The 16,621-nt window shown below is 47.7% G+C and overlaps 4 protein-coding genes and 2 long non-coding RNA genes across 6 annotated transcripts; 4 read left to right on the top strand and 2 right to left on the bottom strand.

Moving 5' to 3' along the window:
• Positions 1–5,336: 5,336 nt before the first annotated feature.
• LOC117187371 lies at positions 5,337–5,792 on the bottom strand. Its single transcript, XR_004472071.1, has 3 exons — positions 5,653–5,792; positions 5,516–5,588; positions 5,337–5,431 (listed from the first exon to the last, which is right to left on the bottom strand). It is a non-coding gene; the product is annotated as an uncharacterized LOC117187371 (long non-coding RNA).
• Positions 5,793–5,945: 153 nt separating this feature from the next.
• Positions 5,946–7,046, top strand: LOC108157740 (trypsin). The gene has a single exon (XM_017289918.2). The coding sequence runs from the start codon at positions 5,973–5,975 to the stop codon at positions 6,960–6,962; it is 990 nt and encodes a 329-aa protein (XP_017145407.1). The 5' UTR covers positions 5,946–5,972; the 3' UTR covers positions 6,963–7,046.
• Positions 7,047–7,100: 54 nt separating this feature from the next.
• On the top strand, positions 7,101–8,003 carry LOC108154029 (seminase-like). Its single transcript, XM_017284122.1, has one exon. The coding sequence runs from the start codon at positions 7,101–7,103 to the stop codon at positions 8,001–8,003; it is 903 nt and encodes a 300-aa protein (XP_017139611.1).
• Positions 8,004–8,337: 334 nt separating this feature from the next.
• On the top strand, positions 8,338–9,072 carry LOC108154028. Its single transcript, XM_017284121.1, has one exon. It carries the CDS (start codon positions 8,338–8,340, stop codon positions 9,070–9,072), a length of 735 nt encoding a protein of 244 aa, XP_017139610.1.
• Positions 9,073–11,056: 1,984 nt separating this feature from the next.
• Positions 11,057–12,889, bottom strand: LOC117187277. Its single transcript, XR_004472019.1, has 3 exons — positions 12,548–12,889; positions 11,428–12,469; positions 11,057–11,359 (listed from the first exon to the last, which is right to left on the bottom strand). It is a non-coding gene; the product is annotated as an uncharacterized LOC117187277 (long non-coding RNA).
• A 535-nt stretch (positions 12,890–13,424) lies between these two features.
• Positions 13,425–16,056, top strand: LOC108157750 (putative polypeptide N-acetylgalactosaminyltransferase 13). Its single transcript, XM_017289931.2, has 7 exons — positions 13,425–13,848; positions 13,908–14,068; positions 14,129–14,307; positions 14,376–14,839; positions 15,036–15,205; positions 15,366–15,554; positions 15,620–16,056. The coding sequence occupies exons 1-7, from the start codon at positions 13,717–13,719 to the stop codon at positions 16,035–16,037; spliced, it is 1,713 nt and encodes a 570-aa protein (XP_017145420.1). The 5' UTR covers positions 13,425–13,716; the 3' UTR covers positions 16,038–16,056.
• The last annotated feature ends 565 nt before the right edge of the window (positions 16,057–16,621 follow it).

Genomic DNA, 16,621 nt, shown 5'->3' on the forward strand with positions numbered 1-16,621 from the left:
ATTATGACTGAGGCAGCAGCTATTCACCAAGGCCCCACCCCACCCTTGTCATCATGCTCCTCTGTAATGAGCTTCCACATCTGCTCCTGCTCCTGCTCCTGCCACACCCCCATTACCGGGAATGACTATTGAAAAACGGTTGACCAAAAATGACGCGCAAATGTTGGCAACATTAAATTAAAGCGTCGTAAACGTGGCTCAAACCGCACGCGAAAATTTATGCATATAAATCAGGCAACGTGGCCCGTTCGCTGATTGACGTGTGGCAGGCAGGCAGGCGGCAGGCAGCAGGCAGCTAGCGCCTGGCCCGGCAAACTACTGCTAATTTGTTGGAGGCCAACACACTGCCACTGCCACTGCCACTGCGAGACGGAAAAAGAGAGGTATTCAAAACAGCCAAAACAAGGCAAACCAAGCCAAGCCAAACCAAAGCAAACAACAGCAGCAGCAGCAGCAGCCGACAGTCGCCAGTCGGCAGCAACTGGGAGGAAAGCTGGCGAAATGTGCCGAAATTCCATCAAAGCGACGTTTTACGGATAAAACATTTGCATATTTTGATTGGACACGCCCAGTTGTGTGTGCCTAGTGGGCGAGCAAACAATGGGGCACCCGCTCCGCTACTGGGATCGCTCTTGGTAGCAGGGTTTGGCATGCAGCTAACAAAGTGCGACGTGCGCTGGCTCAGACACAGACCATAGCAACAACAACAGGCTGTGCCACATGGCGGCAACAATACAATGGGGCAACAGCTACTATGGCGATAAGGGACACAGAGGCTGAACACGCCCACTGTCCGAGTCCGAGTCCGAGCCCGGAGACCGGGAAGCGATGGCCAACTCCCTGACTGGTCTATCATGCGGCTGACGTGACGTGACGCGGCAGCGATTTTTACACTTTGCACTTTTTTCCACTTCTCATGACACCCTGGGCATTTTACGGCAGCAAAGGTATATCTACCTGATTATTATGGCCAGGTTTTAAGTAAAATTCCACCACTTGGAACACCAGGAAAATCCATTTCATCCCGCACTTGGCTTAAATTGGAATACATTTTTGAATTAAAGATCCATTTCTTTAGTCGACTACTTGAAAGTTTTCCAAGTTTGATTGTTGCTGTATTTTGCTGGTCAGCTGCTCCTTTTTTTCGAGCGCTTTTTAGTAGCGCTCCACTTTTTTGCGGCACATTTTGGCAGCGTCGCGCCGTCATCCGTCCTCGTCGTCGTCGTGGGCAATAAATCTTCATTTTCGCTATTAAAATGTTGTAATATTTTCGCTGGTTTTTTAACGCTTTGCCGATTGTCCCCGTTCCTGGGATATCGCCGGATATGTATATATATTTTGAAGAGCCATAAATAAGAAATAGAAAATAAAAAATTGAATTGCCCGTCGCGACAGCAGCCGCTGGTTGCCTTAGTTTTGGTTGGGGATTTTATTTTATTTTTGTGGCTGCCGTTTAGATTTTGTGGTTCCAAACGGATTTATGCTCCCCCGTAATTGATCTGTTAGCCGGAATTGCCAAGGCGATAAGTTCTGCGATAGCTACTTGGCTTTAAAGCCCACCAATCATGTAGCTGGTCAGGCGACTGCTGATGTCATCCCCAGCGCTGACGCAGCGTGGTACCAGGAGAGTAAAGAGTAGTGCTTTGAATGCACCCATTCAGCATTCACCCTCTGCCATTCACCATTCACCATGTGAATTTTGTCACGCTGTGACTCTTATTGCATTAAAATATTTGACACAATTGCAAGCTTTATGGCAATTTGCAAATTGCACGGCGACCCACGGTGCTCCTCTGAGCCACAGTTCATCCCCGGCTCGGCGAGGAGGGCATTGCCAGGTGCACGCAGGTTGTCAGGTGTGTTTTCATTGTGCGAGCTGTGTCATTTTCCATAATTTCGTATTTGACAGTGCGTGACAACATTTTGCTGCCTCGCCTCGTCTCGCATGCAAGTCAATCAGATATACATAGTTACTTTTTTGGGTGGGATATTGAAAAGGAATTTCATTTTGCATGTGCATAAGATTTCAAGATCTAAAATGCATTGCAAAATGTCTGAAAATGTTTGAATATATTTTGGCATAATTGATTGATCCACTGAAAAATATATATAAATATGTGAAATATTTAAAAGGTATTGAATTGATTTATCTACAATAAAAACTAAACCTTGTAAATGCTATAGGTACTAGAAGTTTAGAGAAAGTGCACAATTTTTGAGAAAATATTGATCAGGAATGTGCATAAGAATTTTAGTTGATCTTTTATAACAAAAATGTCTGAGAACCCACCAAACTTTCTTGTTGAAGACCTTGCGCCTTGCGAAAGTTGGATTAATTGCCAAGAATATCATTTAAGTTTGCATATTGACAAGATTTTATTCTTTTGAATGCATGGAAACTTCCTTTTGATATTCAACTAATTGATGGATCTACTGCAACGAATATATGCTCCTACTCTTTGGATACCAAATTAAACCCCTGAAATTTTCGCTTACCATCTAAAGCCAAAGTCTAGCGGAGGTGGGAATAATCCAACAAAACTCGATTCATTTCGGAGTTAAGGTCATAAATCAAAGTGTCTAAAATGGCATACATAAATTTTCATACTGAAAAAGGCATTTGCGATGAAATTAACACGCTCCGGAGCAGGACTACGCACAAAATACATGCATACGCACACACACACACAGAGAGCCAAACTCTCACATATACAGATAGAAACACAGAGGCATACTCTCATGTATATCGTTTGCTGTGATTAATGCAACGCGGCGAATGCGTAACATTTCGCTGGCTGTCTTTATTAATGGACGCTGATTTGCACATAAAGCAAAACACATCCATATGAGCTCTACGATAAAATGTAGGCATGGAACGGTCTGGGCTGAAGGCTCCTCGGGAGCCTGGAGTGGGGGTGTGGCATACAAGGTGCTGGGATTAAACTACGAGCAGATAGCTAGCTCCTTGTTGCTAGGGTGCCTCTGGCTTGTGGCTTCTTGGCTGGTGCTGTTCCTTCGCCTGTTCCTTCTCCTCGTGCTTAAAGAGCAGCCTGGGCATTGTTGTAGAGTCATTAAGGTGTAAATTATACCACTAATTAGCCATTAAGTAGCAAGCGGGAGGCAGGCAGCGTTTAAGCACGTAGATGCCAAAACACAAACGAGTTCTATGTTGTATGAGGGACTTGGAACTATGTATATCTGGGCAATAAAATTTAATGAGCATATAAAATGTGAGAATGGAAAGTAAATTCAGCTTCCCTGGCGTCTGCCAATCGAACACAGAAAAATATACAGCTTAAAGGTGCGTCAGGATTATCAACGGCACCACAGATAAGAAAGGAGCATCCAGACAATCCAGCTGCGGACAAAGTGTGTGTTTGTCGGTACTCAATCCTCTGCTAGTAATACTCTATATATACATATATACATATATATGTATAGAGCTAAAACAAAGCATGTGCGAGAAAAACAGGAGAAATAGTTTGAAAAAATATTGAATTCTTGAGACATAAACAAAGTGAAGAGGAGCGAGAAATAGGAGGGGTTAGAGAAGGAAGAGGAGGATGAGGAGGAGCAGCAGTACAACTCCGGGAGACTATTGAAGCAGAAAATCGAAAATTTATACAAATATGTTGAAAGAGCAGGGCAGACGACCAGTACCAGACCAAAGCGGAATATAGTGGAATACAGCAGTGAAGCTGAAGTAGAGTGGATTGGAGTGGAGTGGAGTGGAGTGTAGGGGATCGAACGCGTTCGGGAAATGTGCAACGGCGGCAACAAAAGGAACAGCGCATGTCTATGGCCAATGTGCTCGGATGTGTGGCTGTGGCTGTGTGTTTGCCATGGCTAAATTTGCATTTATTTTCCGAGGGTATGTTCAAATGTGCAACGAACTGTGCTTGAGTAGAAGACAGCCAGGAGAAGAACACACACCACCTCGATTCACCACCATCCACCACGAGGCCAGGCTGCAGTGCAATCAAAGACGCTACCGCTACCGCTACTGAAGCTTTAGATGCTCCTCCCGCTGCTGCTGATGCTGCTGCTGCTCCTGCCACATTCCACCCGGCGGCAGTTCGTGTCCATTGCAACTCACTCTTTGCCGAGTCCATGTCCAAAGACCGTAAGACGAATGCACAGCTGACCCTGCAGCCAAATCTGAGCCTGAGATGCAGCCATGGAACCATGGAGCCATGGAGCAGCTCCTGCTGCTGATACTGCTCTGCCTTTGATTGCTTTTAAAGCGTTCTCTCTGCTCGAAATTGAATTTGCCATTAGTCGTTGGCAAACTTGTAAATTCAAATAAGCTCAGCATCCCACACTGCATACTCGCCATACTAGCCCCCCGTGTGGCAAAGCTTGTGTTTTTGATTGCGTCATGCTGCATAATGAGCTGCAAAATCTTTGCTCGGCTTACATGGCGTGTGAGTGACATTTAATTTGCCGTCGACAGCATCAGAATAAAACAGTTACGAACAGTAAGCCCTCCCATGGATGAGCCCTTGGACTGGGGCATCATAGACTGTATTTTCAGCTACTTAAGGAGAGAGAAACAAACAGTCTGCAAAGCCATCCCTATCAGTAGGTTTCGTTTTAGATTTCACACCTCTGTGTGTCCTCGACTCTCTGCTCTGCAAATGGAGATTATTTATTAGGGGGGGCTCTCGGCTCTCAGGAGCACTAAAGTCCAAACTAAAGTCGGTGCCAAAACAGGGGCCGGCACGCATTTTACAGCTAATAATAAATGACCCGAGGAGGGGTTGTCGTCGGCCACGTTTTTCAACCGGGCATGTACGCATAAATTTCGACAAGGATAAGGCCAAGGACCGGGGCCAGCGACGGCAGTGGACCTGCAGCATGTGTGTGGGCCCTAGACCTTTTTTCCGAGTCAGGCAGGTGTGTGGTGGGTGGGCGCGAGGGCAGACTCCAGTTTCATTGCTGGCTCCTGCTCCGCCGTGTCTCCCGTGCGTCAGCCCATAAACATAATGACCAGCTATTATGGCCACTGACTCGGCTTACAGGCAGGCCCGTGAACATATGCTTGTCAGTCAAGTTATGTGCCAAGTGTAACATATTTTAAATAATTGATGAGCGAACCCGATCCGATCCGACCCGAACCGACAGTGGCAGAAGCAGGCCTCGAAAATGCAGAGCCACATTTGCATGGAAGCAAGCTCCTTTGGCTTTGGATGCCCATCAATTAGACGCACTCGTTGCCGCTGACGCCGCCGACGGGCTGGTTCTGCTGTCAGTTTTTGCTGTCGGCGTCACGGCCAGATGGAAAAGCCTTTGGCCCATCCGTTTTCCCTTCCCTCCGTTCCCTCCACCCCCCGCATACATTAGAAACACTTCAATTTCCGTCTGCCAGTCGAGTCCACTTCATAGCCAGAGACTCCGAATCAGTTTTTGCCCCGATCCCATTCCCAGACAACTGTAATCAAAGCAAATTAATTATCTATGTCCTTCGTTTTACGGCGGTCGCTTTTTTCCCTGGTTTTTCTCATCTTGCGTATACCTTTCAAGCCTTTCATGTCCGGTCGGTCCTCTACTGTCGGAATCCAGGATCCAGGATCCAGGATCCAGGATGTCTGCAAAAGGCAAGAGTTAAATGACAGCCATTGATGCCTGGCTTATAATTCAATGTGCAGCTACAATTTGTGATATATGGAATGACGACCATCGATGTTCTTTGTCCTTACGGCGCCCAAAGAATGCTTGAAAAAATGCAAATGCCACAACAATGCCAGACTTCAAAAAAGGAAAAGAAACGAGTTGCCAGAGGCGAGACATGGCTTTCAACAAAGATTTTAATTAATATTGCTGCTGGTGCTGCTTCCGCATCAGTATTCCCCCCCCCCGTTGCCATTGAAACTAATTTTGTTAGTTCCACAAATCTCTTTATCCATGCCTGATGGCTGATGGCATGCGGCCGGAGATCTGCAGCGCTGAAAGCATATCAATCTTGGTCGGACATGTGGTGTAAAAGCATTTACCTGTTGCTGCTACTGGGCCTGCAATGCCTGCAAATCAATGCCACAAGGTTGAAGCAGTATAAGGAGAACTACCACCGACCCGTCTACTACAATCCTAGTCACAGCAAAGCGAATCATGTGGACTACAATCGCGAGGCCCTGGAGGCGCGCGATAAGCAGGAGAGGACAGTAGAGAGGACAGCCGAATTTGATGCGAGTGTGGACAAAACCTACTACATGCACATCTACTACAAAGGTACGGTGTTCTGTCCCGGGGCATTGATATCGCGCCGAATGATCATCACTTCGGCACGCTGCTTCATGCCCCCAACGACGGAGCCGGTGCGCGAGTACAAGGCCAGATATATGTACGTTCTGACAGGCGTGGACATTGGGCAAGCAACCACGACGACGCCTCACGCGGTGAACGCCTTTTACATGCCCGGCCACAAGGAAAACGGCACCTCAAACGACATCGCCTTGATCTCCCTGGCGAAGAAGTTGCCCCGCGATACATATAAGTATATCAAGCTCTACCGTGGAATACCCAAAGCGGGAGACCGCGTCAAAATGGCCTTCCTGGATCCCAGCGAGTACGAAATCACACTCTACGACACCAAGGTGGTGGATATGGATCGCTGCAAGACCACCTACGAGATGATGGGCTTGAACGAATTCATCATGGAGCCAGAATACTACTGTGTGAGCAATCTGAAGCACAATCTAAATACGGCCTGCAGCAGCCGACCCGGGGATCCCCTGATCATAGAAAATCAGCTGGCCGCCATCAACATCTTTGGCGAGAACTGCGATGAGGTGGAGGACACCGACACCATGGACATATACTTCCCCATCAAGCACACCATCAAGTTCATCCAGCTGGCCACGGATGCACTGAGGGCCTTCACGGGCACGGGTCCCTTCAATGAGTCTGTCCAGACGACAACCCTTTCGGCTATTGCCCTGGCCATTCAGGAGGAGCAGCTATGAATATTTGGTTGATTGCTATAAAAAAGTTAATCAAGCATTACTAAACGAATAAAAGCGTGTCCAAGTGATTGGTTAGACAAACAGGGGGAGAGACCATCGTTTTTGTACCAGTTATTGGACACTCGTCAGGCCATGGCAATGTCCCGATTCTTGCTGCTGCAATTTCTGCTGATGATCGCTGTCCTGACGGTGTGGTCAAAGACAAAGAAGCCCACGTACCACTTCCACCGCTCTCTGTTCTACAAATATGCACCCCAGCATACTCACCGGGTACAGGACGACTACAAGCCCATAATTCCTTTTTATCCGAAGGTGAAGGCTACGCCGGTATTTGGCACATCCGAGGAGCCCAAGATCAAATTGGGTACAATGGGAATGACGGTGCCACTGCACAAGCTGCTCGTACGCATCTACAACAATGGACAGTTCCTGTGCGTGGGCACCCTCATAACCGAGAGGCTGATCGCCACGGCGACCACCTGCTTCGTCGATGTGAAGGTACAGGATCTCACTGCCAAGACCTTTCACAACGCGGACGAGGTGATGCCAATAATCCAAAAGAACTCCAGCGAGTTTTTCAATGTAGATAGTGAGACGAGTTTGAGCGTCCTGGAGCTGAGCAATCCTGCCGGCAACTCAAGTGTCACCCTCAGCCCGGCCCAGCTGTGCGACACCACGCTGCAGCCCCGCTTCGTCGTGCAGCTGACCACCTACATACGCACCCGGCGCACCATCCACACGCAGACCACTGAGGTCCTGCCCTTGGCCGAATGCCGGAAGGTCATGGATGATCCCGGCGGCAACGTGATCCGCGACACCATGATCTGCATAAAGAACACCAAGCACTCGTCCAAGTGCCAGAAAACCTATGGCAATCCGCTGATCTATAATGGCATGATCTGTGGCATCAATGTTATGGGTCACAACTGTCCCCGGCCCCTTGGGGTCGACGTGTATGACATTGTCTTCAATTCAGCAGACTTTGTGGGCGAAAAAATGAAGTTCATTGTTGACGCCGACTTGGAAAAGGATATAATCTGAGCCCAAAGTGGGTACAAATATACTCTAATGGGTATTCAGTGGTAGAGTTTTTACTTTGGTAGGGTTTTTACCTTGGAAACATTTGGCTCTTTCGTTCTAGACCCCTTGATGTAAAGCAAAGCGAATCAATTGTTCATTTCAATCTGGTCTGGTCTCGTAACTAGTGAAAAGTATTTCTATTATTGCCCAGCAGATGCAGATAAAGAGTGCAGCGATGTTGAGTTGGAAGGTGCTCCTCCTGGTCAATGCCTTGATCATAGTATGCAAGTCTGACAAAATAGTAAAAGTGGGCAATAGGAAGAAACACGTTCTTAATTACCACGGGAAGGATTGGATGCCCCACTTCGGCTACAGTAAAGGACATTATGGCTTCGAGCATGTACACAGATCGACCACCGTGGAGGCAGACCATGAAAATGCTTCGCTCGATGACTATGTGGTGCGAATAATAGCCGGTGGGAAGGTTGTCTGCAATGGGATCCTTGTCAACAAGAACGAGGTGCTCACGGTCAGCACCTGCCTCTTGGACGCTCCGTTACCTTCAATATCCATAAAACTGTTAGATGGATCTAGCCATAATGCGACAAGCAACCGTCCGGCAAGTGACTACACGATGAAAGAGGCTGAGCAGCTGCTTACTCTCATCAAGCTGGGAGCGGAGCTCACGGACCAGTTCTCGAAACCACCGCCAATATGCCCACAGCACGTCAAGTCGACGGATCCCGTCCAGTTGTGGGCGTGGAATAGCCGCAAGACCCACCTAAGGAAAAGTCGAGTCGCCCAGTTAATGGATGATGAATGCAAGGGCAAGGTCCAGGATACCAACGGCCTTGTCATCAAGAACTACACCAGTTGCATTGTCAATACCCAGACTTCCAAGAAATGTGTGCGTAGCTTTGGCCTGCCCTATGTCCATGAGGACAGCTTCTGTGGCATGAATATTCTGGGGCACAACTGTCCGAAGGCCAGCATTGCCGATGTCTATGTGCGGCTGCTCGATCAGAAGCGGTTTATTAGCGAGAAGCTGAATTCGGTTAGACTTTCGGGAATCGATAAAGAGATATTCTAATCATTTCAATGCATATATAAGTTTAATAAATTGAAATGATTCTTAGCACATGGCTTCTATGGCATTACATGATGCAAGTTTGTGTATCAATGAGCTTCATGTTTAGAGCATTCCAATTTATTTGGCTTTCATGAGGGGTCGTTGCCTCGTTTTTGTAAATGATTCCGATTCCCCAAACCAAGTTCAAGTTCCTGAAGATCAAATGAAAATATGACATTAAATTGTGCTGCCTCATTTCCGTTTCGCCTGCTCGGCTGATGTTCAATCAAATTAATGAAAAATTGCTACAGCCGCGCGCCGTCGAATCAAAGTTCCCCAAAAGAAGCATTAAACGCGCAGACGCTTAGGCACAGGCACAGACAGGGGATTCCTTCCCAGCTTCATTGAGAAAACCAAGGCCCCCCAACAAAAAGAAGAAAAATAAAAGAAAAACTTGACAAACACAGGACACAGAAATGAAGTGGCAGCAGGAAAAAACCTTTTGTATTGCAGCGATAATGTCATCAACTAAAGTACTCCGTCGGGCATAGTGAAAAGTTCTAGTCAATCGCAATAAAGCGCAAAATGTTACACAGGCAGCGACAGACGGTGGGGCTTAGTGGGTTTGCAAGAGAGGCAGACATATACATGTACAGTGACAGAGAGAGAGAGAGAGAAGAGGGGAGTGGGAGATGTTGACAGGTGCATGGGAGCTGTGTAAACATCATTAAAATGGTTTTTCGCTTTGGCCATCTACCTTCCGTCTCCACTACTAAAATCGAAATGGAAAATCATTGAAATTATATTTCCATCCATGTGCACGTTTCTTCTTTTTGTACACTCAAAGAGGGTGTCGTGGCTTGGACCAGAAGGACGACTTTTTCGATTCACTATATGAGAGACCTGGAATAGAAACGAACGGCGATTGTTCAGGGAATCTAAAGCCTCGACCCCCAAAGTAAGTCTTCCTTTCTAGGCTTTTTTCATGCTGAAACGAATGTTTCTCCCCTAAATTTTGTGGACTGGGGAGACGGAGGCCCGGGCGAATTAGCCACATATCACTTTATGGCAAGAGCACTTTGTTAAATTAAACTAAATAATTCAAGAGCGCGACCACAGTTCATAAAATGGCGGCACAATAAACAAATCGCAATCTTTTGTTTTGTTTTTGTAAATATTTTTAACCAACACAAACGCACGGCTCGCACACACATGGAACTGCAGCCGGATATGGAAATATTTGGTAAGAAAAATGCGGTCGTCTGCAAAATGAAAAAAAAGAGAGCCGAAAACAAAAGAAAAGCGGGAAAAACTGTTACCCACAGAACGCATTTGTATGTGTGCGCACGTCCTTGGAACGCGTGTGAGCGTGAGAGTCTGTGAGTGTGTGTGTGGGTTGGCTGAGTGTGCGTAAAATTTTACGATAATACGCAACAATTTCGAAATGAGTGCACCCTGCTAAGCGGCAGACTCTGGCCGGCTCTGGGTCTGGGTCTGTGGAACATTTCGAGTGCAAAGAAAGCAATTTCCTCAATATTCTTTATGGCCACCAAGAGAGAGAGAGTGAAAGCGAGAGAGTAAGACAGAGTGGGACTGGGAGAGGTGGGGAGAGGGGCACTCTCTCTCGCTGTTGCTGGTTTTGGGATGCTTGTGTTATTATTTTCAAAGTTCCATAAGCCGCTTGCTAATAAAATTTTAGAAGCCTGAGCCAGAGGCAGTGCCAGTGAGCCTGTTCCTGTTCCTGTGCCTCTGTCGGAGGCTGTTAACATTATCATAACGCACACAGAAACACGCATATGTGTGAGTGGCCATATAATAATCATGGCCACACACCCGCGCTGCTACACACGCATATATAGACTCTGGCAGGCATTTACATGCCACTTAGGCATTGTCGCCCCGCTTCTTTGACTAGCGTTGCGTATACGCCTCGTGGTGCGTAGTGCGTGGAGCGTGGAGTGTGGAGCGCTGTGCGTGTGCCTTATAATTCATTTATTGGCATAATTTCGTTTTATTTTTATTTGTTTTACGGCTTTTGCGATTGCCTTTGATACGACCAACGGCAAGGCAACAGAAAAAAAAACCAAAGGACGAGAAAAACGGCAAATTGAAAACATATTGAATATCGAATTTTGTCTCCCTGGGAGCCCTTGAATTGGCTCGTCTGCCTCCATTAATTGCTAAGCTGCATACGCGACCTGGCATACAATTAGGCAGACGGCTGCGGAAGGAAGATCCACCTCCATTACAAGGCACTTTAGTTCACACAGCCAGAGAGCATAGATCACGCCCGGCTTAATAAATTCCCCTGCCAGGCAACCGAAAACAAAAGAATCTTTGAATGTCGTTTCCACTCAGTGGAGGTGTATGTCTTACCTGCAGCCACTGCAGGCGTGGGTTGGATGAGCTCCAACAACAGCAGCTGGAGCTCTGGCCCGGCGTCTGTCTGGGCCCGAGGAAACGTGACTGGAAAAATGCATTTCCGCTGCACGTAAAAACTGGGCAAAAAATCTACCACGGCAAACCGAAAACGGAGAGGAAAACGAGAGGCACGTAAGTCAATCAGCAACTGGACGGCAGCCACAGCTCCAGCTATAGTTACAGCCACAGCTACAGCTACAGCACTAACAACTAAGTATAGCCCTAATGCAATGCGGAAGTCACACTCCAATTTAGCCGAGCAGGATGGGGGAAGAATGGAGGCAGGGTAGGGGCACAAAACAGGGCGCCTGATTTTGTTGCTAACTGAATGAGTTACTTCCGCTTTGCCTAACAATTTTAAATAAAATCACATCAGAGCGAGAGCACACCCGCAAAAGGATAGCCCGAGAGGGTCAGAAAAGGAACAAACAACGGAGCACGGAGCAAGGAGCACGGAGCACGGACAGACACTGACCAATATGGACAATGGTCTAGTGTGTGGATAGCAGTTGTTACCATTGCCTTTTCTCCTCTTTGTGCTCTGTGCTGTGCTGTGTGCATGGCAACCAAAGCGACGTTGGGCTTTGAAATATTTATGGCAGCAGCAAAAGGCCATAAAAAGGGAATGCCAATATGCGCGAGTGGTGGAGTCAGAGGCAACGACGGGTTCAGTCACTGCCCGGCGACCATTGAGCCCTGACCACTGAATCTCAACTCAATGAAAGTGCTGGCCATTTGGTAGCCAATTTAATTCACTCCGATCTGACACTGACTTCTCTTTGGGTGTACAGCCTCCATCTCCATATTAATCCTCGATGCATCAATTTATTTGCCATAAACTGATTGCCACGGAACAGTCTATAGTCTGTACTCTATGTATATTTGCAGGTCTATCACATTATTATGTTCCGCATTCGAATCAACAGCAATTACTTTCATGAAAGGCACATAAAACAAATCAGAACGCTAATGGGTGGGCAGTTTGGTGAAGGTGGATCTGGGAAAATAGCGCAAATCATTACAGTCGATTAATTTTTGCCCAGCAAAATATGAATTGCAAAATATTCATACATACATTTATTCCAGGAAGAGGGCAAATAATGCAATTATAATGCAAAAATAATGTAATCAAATGAGAGGTGTTTCCTCTGCCTCTCAGTCCCTGCCTAAATATACCCTTGAAGAGTCCATTAGCATTAATGTTCGTCAACATTTTTGACTTTTATGCTCACACCATCATTTGAAAATTACTGAGTTAGATGATATGTCGACTGGAAATCGGCATACCATTTATTGGTGTATAAGGAACAAATGGTGATAAATACTGTTTCTTTTACATTTGGTTTAGGTAATGACATCCTCTTACAATTATTGGAGAACTTATTTGTCGCAGTGTCACTTTAAAATTGTTCCGCTCGGCCTGGAAACAGATCTGTACAGCTGTATCCACACAAGTCTCGATTCGAAGCGGATCATACTATTACGAATCGTTTGCGTTGTAATTAAAGAGCTTAACAAGGCTCAAGGTCAAGTTTTAATCGATTTTAGATGCAGAAAAATTTGAATTAAATTTGATCTAGTATTTAGTAGCCGAATATACCTTTTATCCCGCACGTACCCTGCGCGGACAAATTTTGCTCATACATGTATCAATATCATTCACTCGCAGTTCGTTTATCACTTGGATAAAAAAAAACCTGTTAATGTTTGATGGAAACTAATGCCAATGGCTATCGGTAACATGCGTTTGCTGAGGTGTCTGAAGCGCCCTGGCAATCCCCCTGTCTACCCCCATCCATGGACATGACAGCCCATGGGTAATAGATTGTTGCCGTGTGCTGCAATTAACACCTTGCGAGCTGCACACAAATATTTGACAAACTTATCGAGCATTTATCAATGACAAGTGTGACAGAACACGGTCGATACGACTGTGTGGGGTGGGGGTGGGGGGAAGAGCAGGTCACGAATGTGCCGTTCGATACAATCGCTCAACTCTCTGCATGTGACGACATAATCAGTGCTATCGAAAAATACAACAGAAAAGAACACAACAGAAAACTACACATGTGAAGACATTGGAAGCTCAACGAGAAAGCGGTGCCAGAGGCAGTGGAACTTCATTGGAGGCGAACCGTGAGAGCCCAATTGTACACGGTTTAGTTTCGGTCTGATTTCCGCGTCGAGTGGTGACGGGGCCGTTTGCGGCGCGATGTGTTGTCGCTTTAGTTCTCCATATAGGCCATGTCCGGCTGCATACCCCATCACCGGCTGCAAGTGTGCATGATCTGTGCCTTGTGCTTTGTGATCTGTCAGTTTGTGTTTCTCATAGTTTTCCTGCAGAATGGGGTCCTCGAGGATACCATCACTGGCAGAGTGAGTAGACTTTATATGGGATATATTTTGGTCTAATTTACAATGTTGCTTTCTCTTAGCTGCTACTACATCGAGGTATTGGCAAAGAGAATCGTCTGTTCGGATGGCGAGAGTTCATTTCGCACACACCCAAACAACCGGGGGCGAATTACCAGTACAATCTCCAGCTGAGTGATACAGTGGGGGCAATACGAAGCCTGCCCAGAACTCGACACGAAAGGTGAGTATTGGATGCCTGGGGGTCTCCAGAGTATTCACATCTTTATTTTCCCCTGGACAGCTGTGATTCCAAACGCACCTACAACCTGCCACACTCCTCTCGTGCCAATGTGAGCGTGGTAATCAGTTTCTACAACGAAGCCCGTTCCATGCTTCTGAGAACGATCATATCCCTAGTTAGTCGCACGCCGGAGGACTATCTCCACGAGCTTATCCTCATAGATGATGCCAGTCAGGATGGTACGTCTTCCCAGAACGTCTTCAATCGAATCTGTGAATACGAGTATTCCTCCACTCTTCCATTTCAGTTTCTCTGCTGGAGGAGCTCCAGAAGCTGATGGAAAAAATGTATGCCACCCGGGGTCGCCTGACGTTCATATTCCTTCGTAATTTGCAGCGCCAGGGCATGATTTGGTCCCGCAATAGGGGAGCCGAGGCGGCCAGCGGCCATTACCTCCTCTTTCTGGACAGTCATTGCGAGGTCAACGAGGACTGGCTGGAGCCTCTGCTGGATCGACTGTCGCTGAACGCGACGCTGGCGGTCAGCCCGTTGCTTGACCACATTGACCCCGCAACCTTGAGCTACAGTAGTGGCAACGACATGGTCAAGGGTGGCTTCGACTGGAACCTGCACTTCCACTGGCTGAAGCGCGAGCTCTCCGCGAAGGAGGCCCCAGAGCAGCCGTTCAAGAGTCCAGCCTTTTCCGGGGGCGTGCTGATGATCTCACGCGACTGGTTCCTTAAGCTGCGGTGCTTCAACCCAAACTTGAAGGTGAGCTCGAGGCAAGGGTTGAGGGCGCAGACCTAATTAACTTGTGGCAACTGCGCTAATTGCTAATGTCAGGCCATGGCAGCAAGACAGCATGGCAGAGTGCTCAGCTCCACTGCTCCACCCTGAGTGACCCTGAGTGACGCTTGCAGCCACAACAATTCCTCTCTAGCTAGCTGGCTTTTTGTCTCTCTTGCAGATCTGGGGCGGCGAATCCATCGAGCTGGCCATTAAATTGTGGCTTTGCGGTGGACAAATTGAGATCGTGCCCTGCAGTCGAATCGGACACATCTTTCGCCCTCGACATGCCTTCGACTTCCCGCCGCAGTTTAACCACGAATCGAGCACCGCCCATGCCACCTATCTACAGTAGGTTGTGGGGTTATTGGATTGGGGTTTAGGTGTGAAATGAGCGCACCGACGATTGGTATTTTTCAATTTATTTCATCGCAGCATCCGTTTAATATGAACATTCCTATCGCATGCTGATTGAATCGCCCATTCCCTCTTCCTCTTCCTTGTCCCGCAGCAATTCAAAAATCATAGCCGACTCCTGGCTGGACGAGTACAAAAATATGTTCTACGTACTCAAGCCGGCGGCCAGGCAGATTCCATTGTTTCACACCAACCAGGACGAGGACCTGCTCCGACAGCTGAAGCTGGAGCTCCGGTGTCATCGCTTCGATTGGTATCTGCGGCATGTGAGCCCCGAACTAAAGTGAGTTGTTTGCAGACAGATATTCGGTATTCGTGACTCTTCATCAAAAGAATCCTTCATATCAGGGCGCACTTTAACGAGCTCTCGGCGATGGGCACTCTGAAGAATGGCTATCGCTGTCTGCATGCCAGACGCACGGACAATGTGTCCCAGCTGGAAGTGATCCTGGACAGCTGCTACCTCAACGACATCACGCAGTGGAGACTCCTTCGCAAAAGCGGACAGCTGAGCACTGCAACGGAACGATGCCTCGGCGTGGAGAGGGGCTCAATGCCACCTCGACTCACCATGAAGCCCTGCAGCAGGCAACAAAACAAGATGAAGGCACAACGCTGGCTGCGACGGGGCACACAGCTGGTGCATACCGGTACATATCTCTGCCTGGATAATCCGCTCAAGAATCAATTGGTGCTGAGCCCTTGCCGCTCCCTCGCAGCATCACAGTCGTTTCAATTTGCATTGGAAATGGAGAAGCAAACATAAACTTGGCTAATGATACCGAGATAACGATACCGATACCGATACTGATTCGATGAGGAGTAGCAGGAGCATGAGCCTCCTCATCCTCTCACGGGAAGAGCTTAGCGCGGGGGGTTGAATGTTCCTTGGGATTGGGGTTGGGGCAAGGCAAATCTCGTGGCATGCAGGTAAATCAAAATGCTGACATGTTGTGCTAATCTCTGTGAAACATTTCCGCCGCAGCAGCAGCAGCAACCGCAGCGCCAGCAGCAGCGGCAGCGGCAACGGCAGCCATAGATTACCAGCAGACGGGGGAAACAGTAAATTATGGCGCCATAGATATGTACACGTAAAGGTGCAGAACTCTTCCCTTGCTGGATGGCTTTTTTCTGTGCCGGGGACTGACGACTATCAAGACTCCGGGTGCTTCCTGTCGCATTCGTCACACGAGTCGGGACACAATGGAGCAGAGGAACGGCCAGATAAAAGCCAGCGACGCTGTGCGTATTGTGCGGCTTGTTTAGAAGGCTCTGTCATCAGTCAGGGAACAATGGACGGGGACTGCGACCGGGGCCGAGACCGGGACCGGGACCGGGCCTGGGGCCGCG

This window comes from Drosophila miranda, chromosome 2 (genome assembly GCF_003369915.1).
Source record: "Drosophila miranda strain MSH22 chromosome 2, D.miranda_PacBio2.1, whole genome shotgun sequence".
In the NCBI taxonomy this organism is placed as follows: domain Eukaryota; kingdom Metazoa; phylum Arthropoda; class Insecta; order Diptera; family Drosophilidae; genus Drosophila; species Drosophila miranda.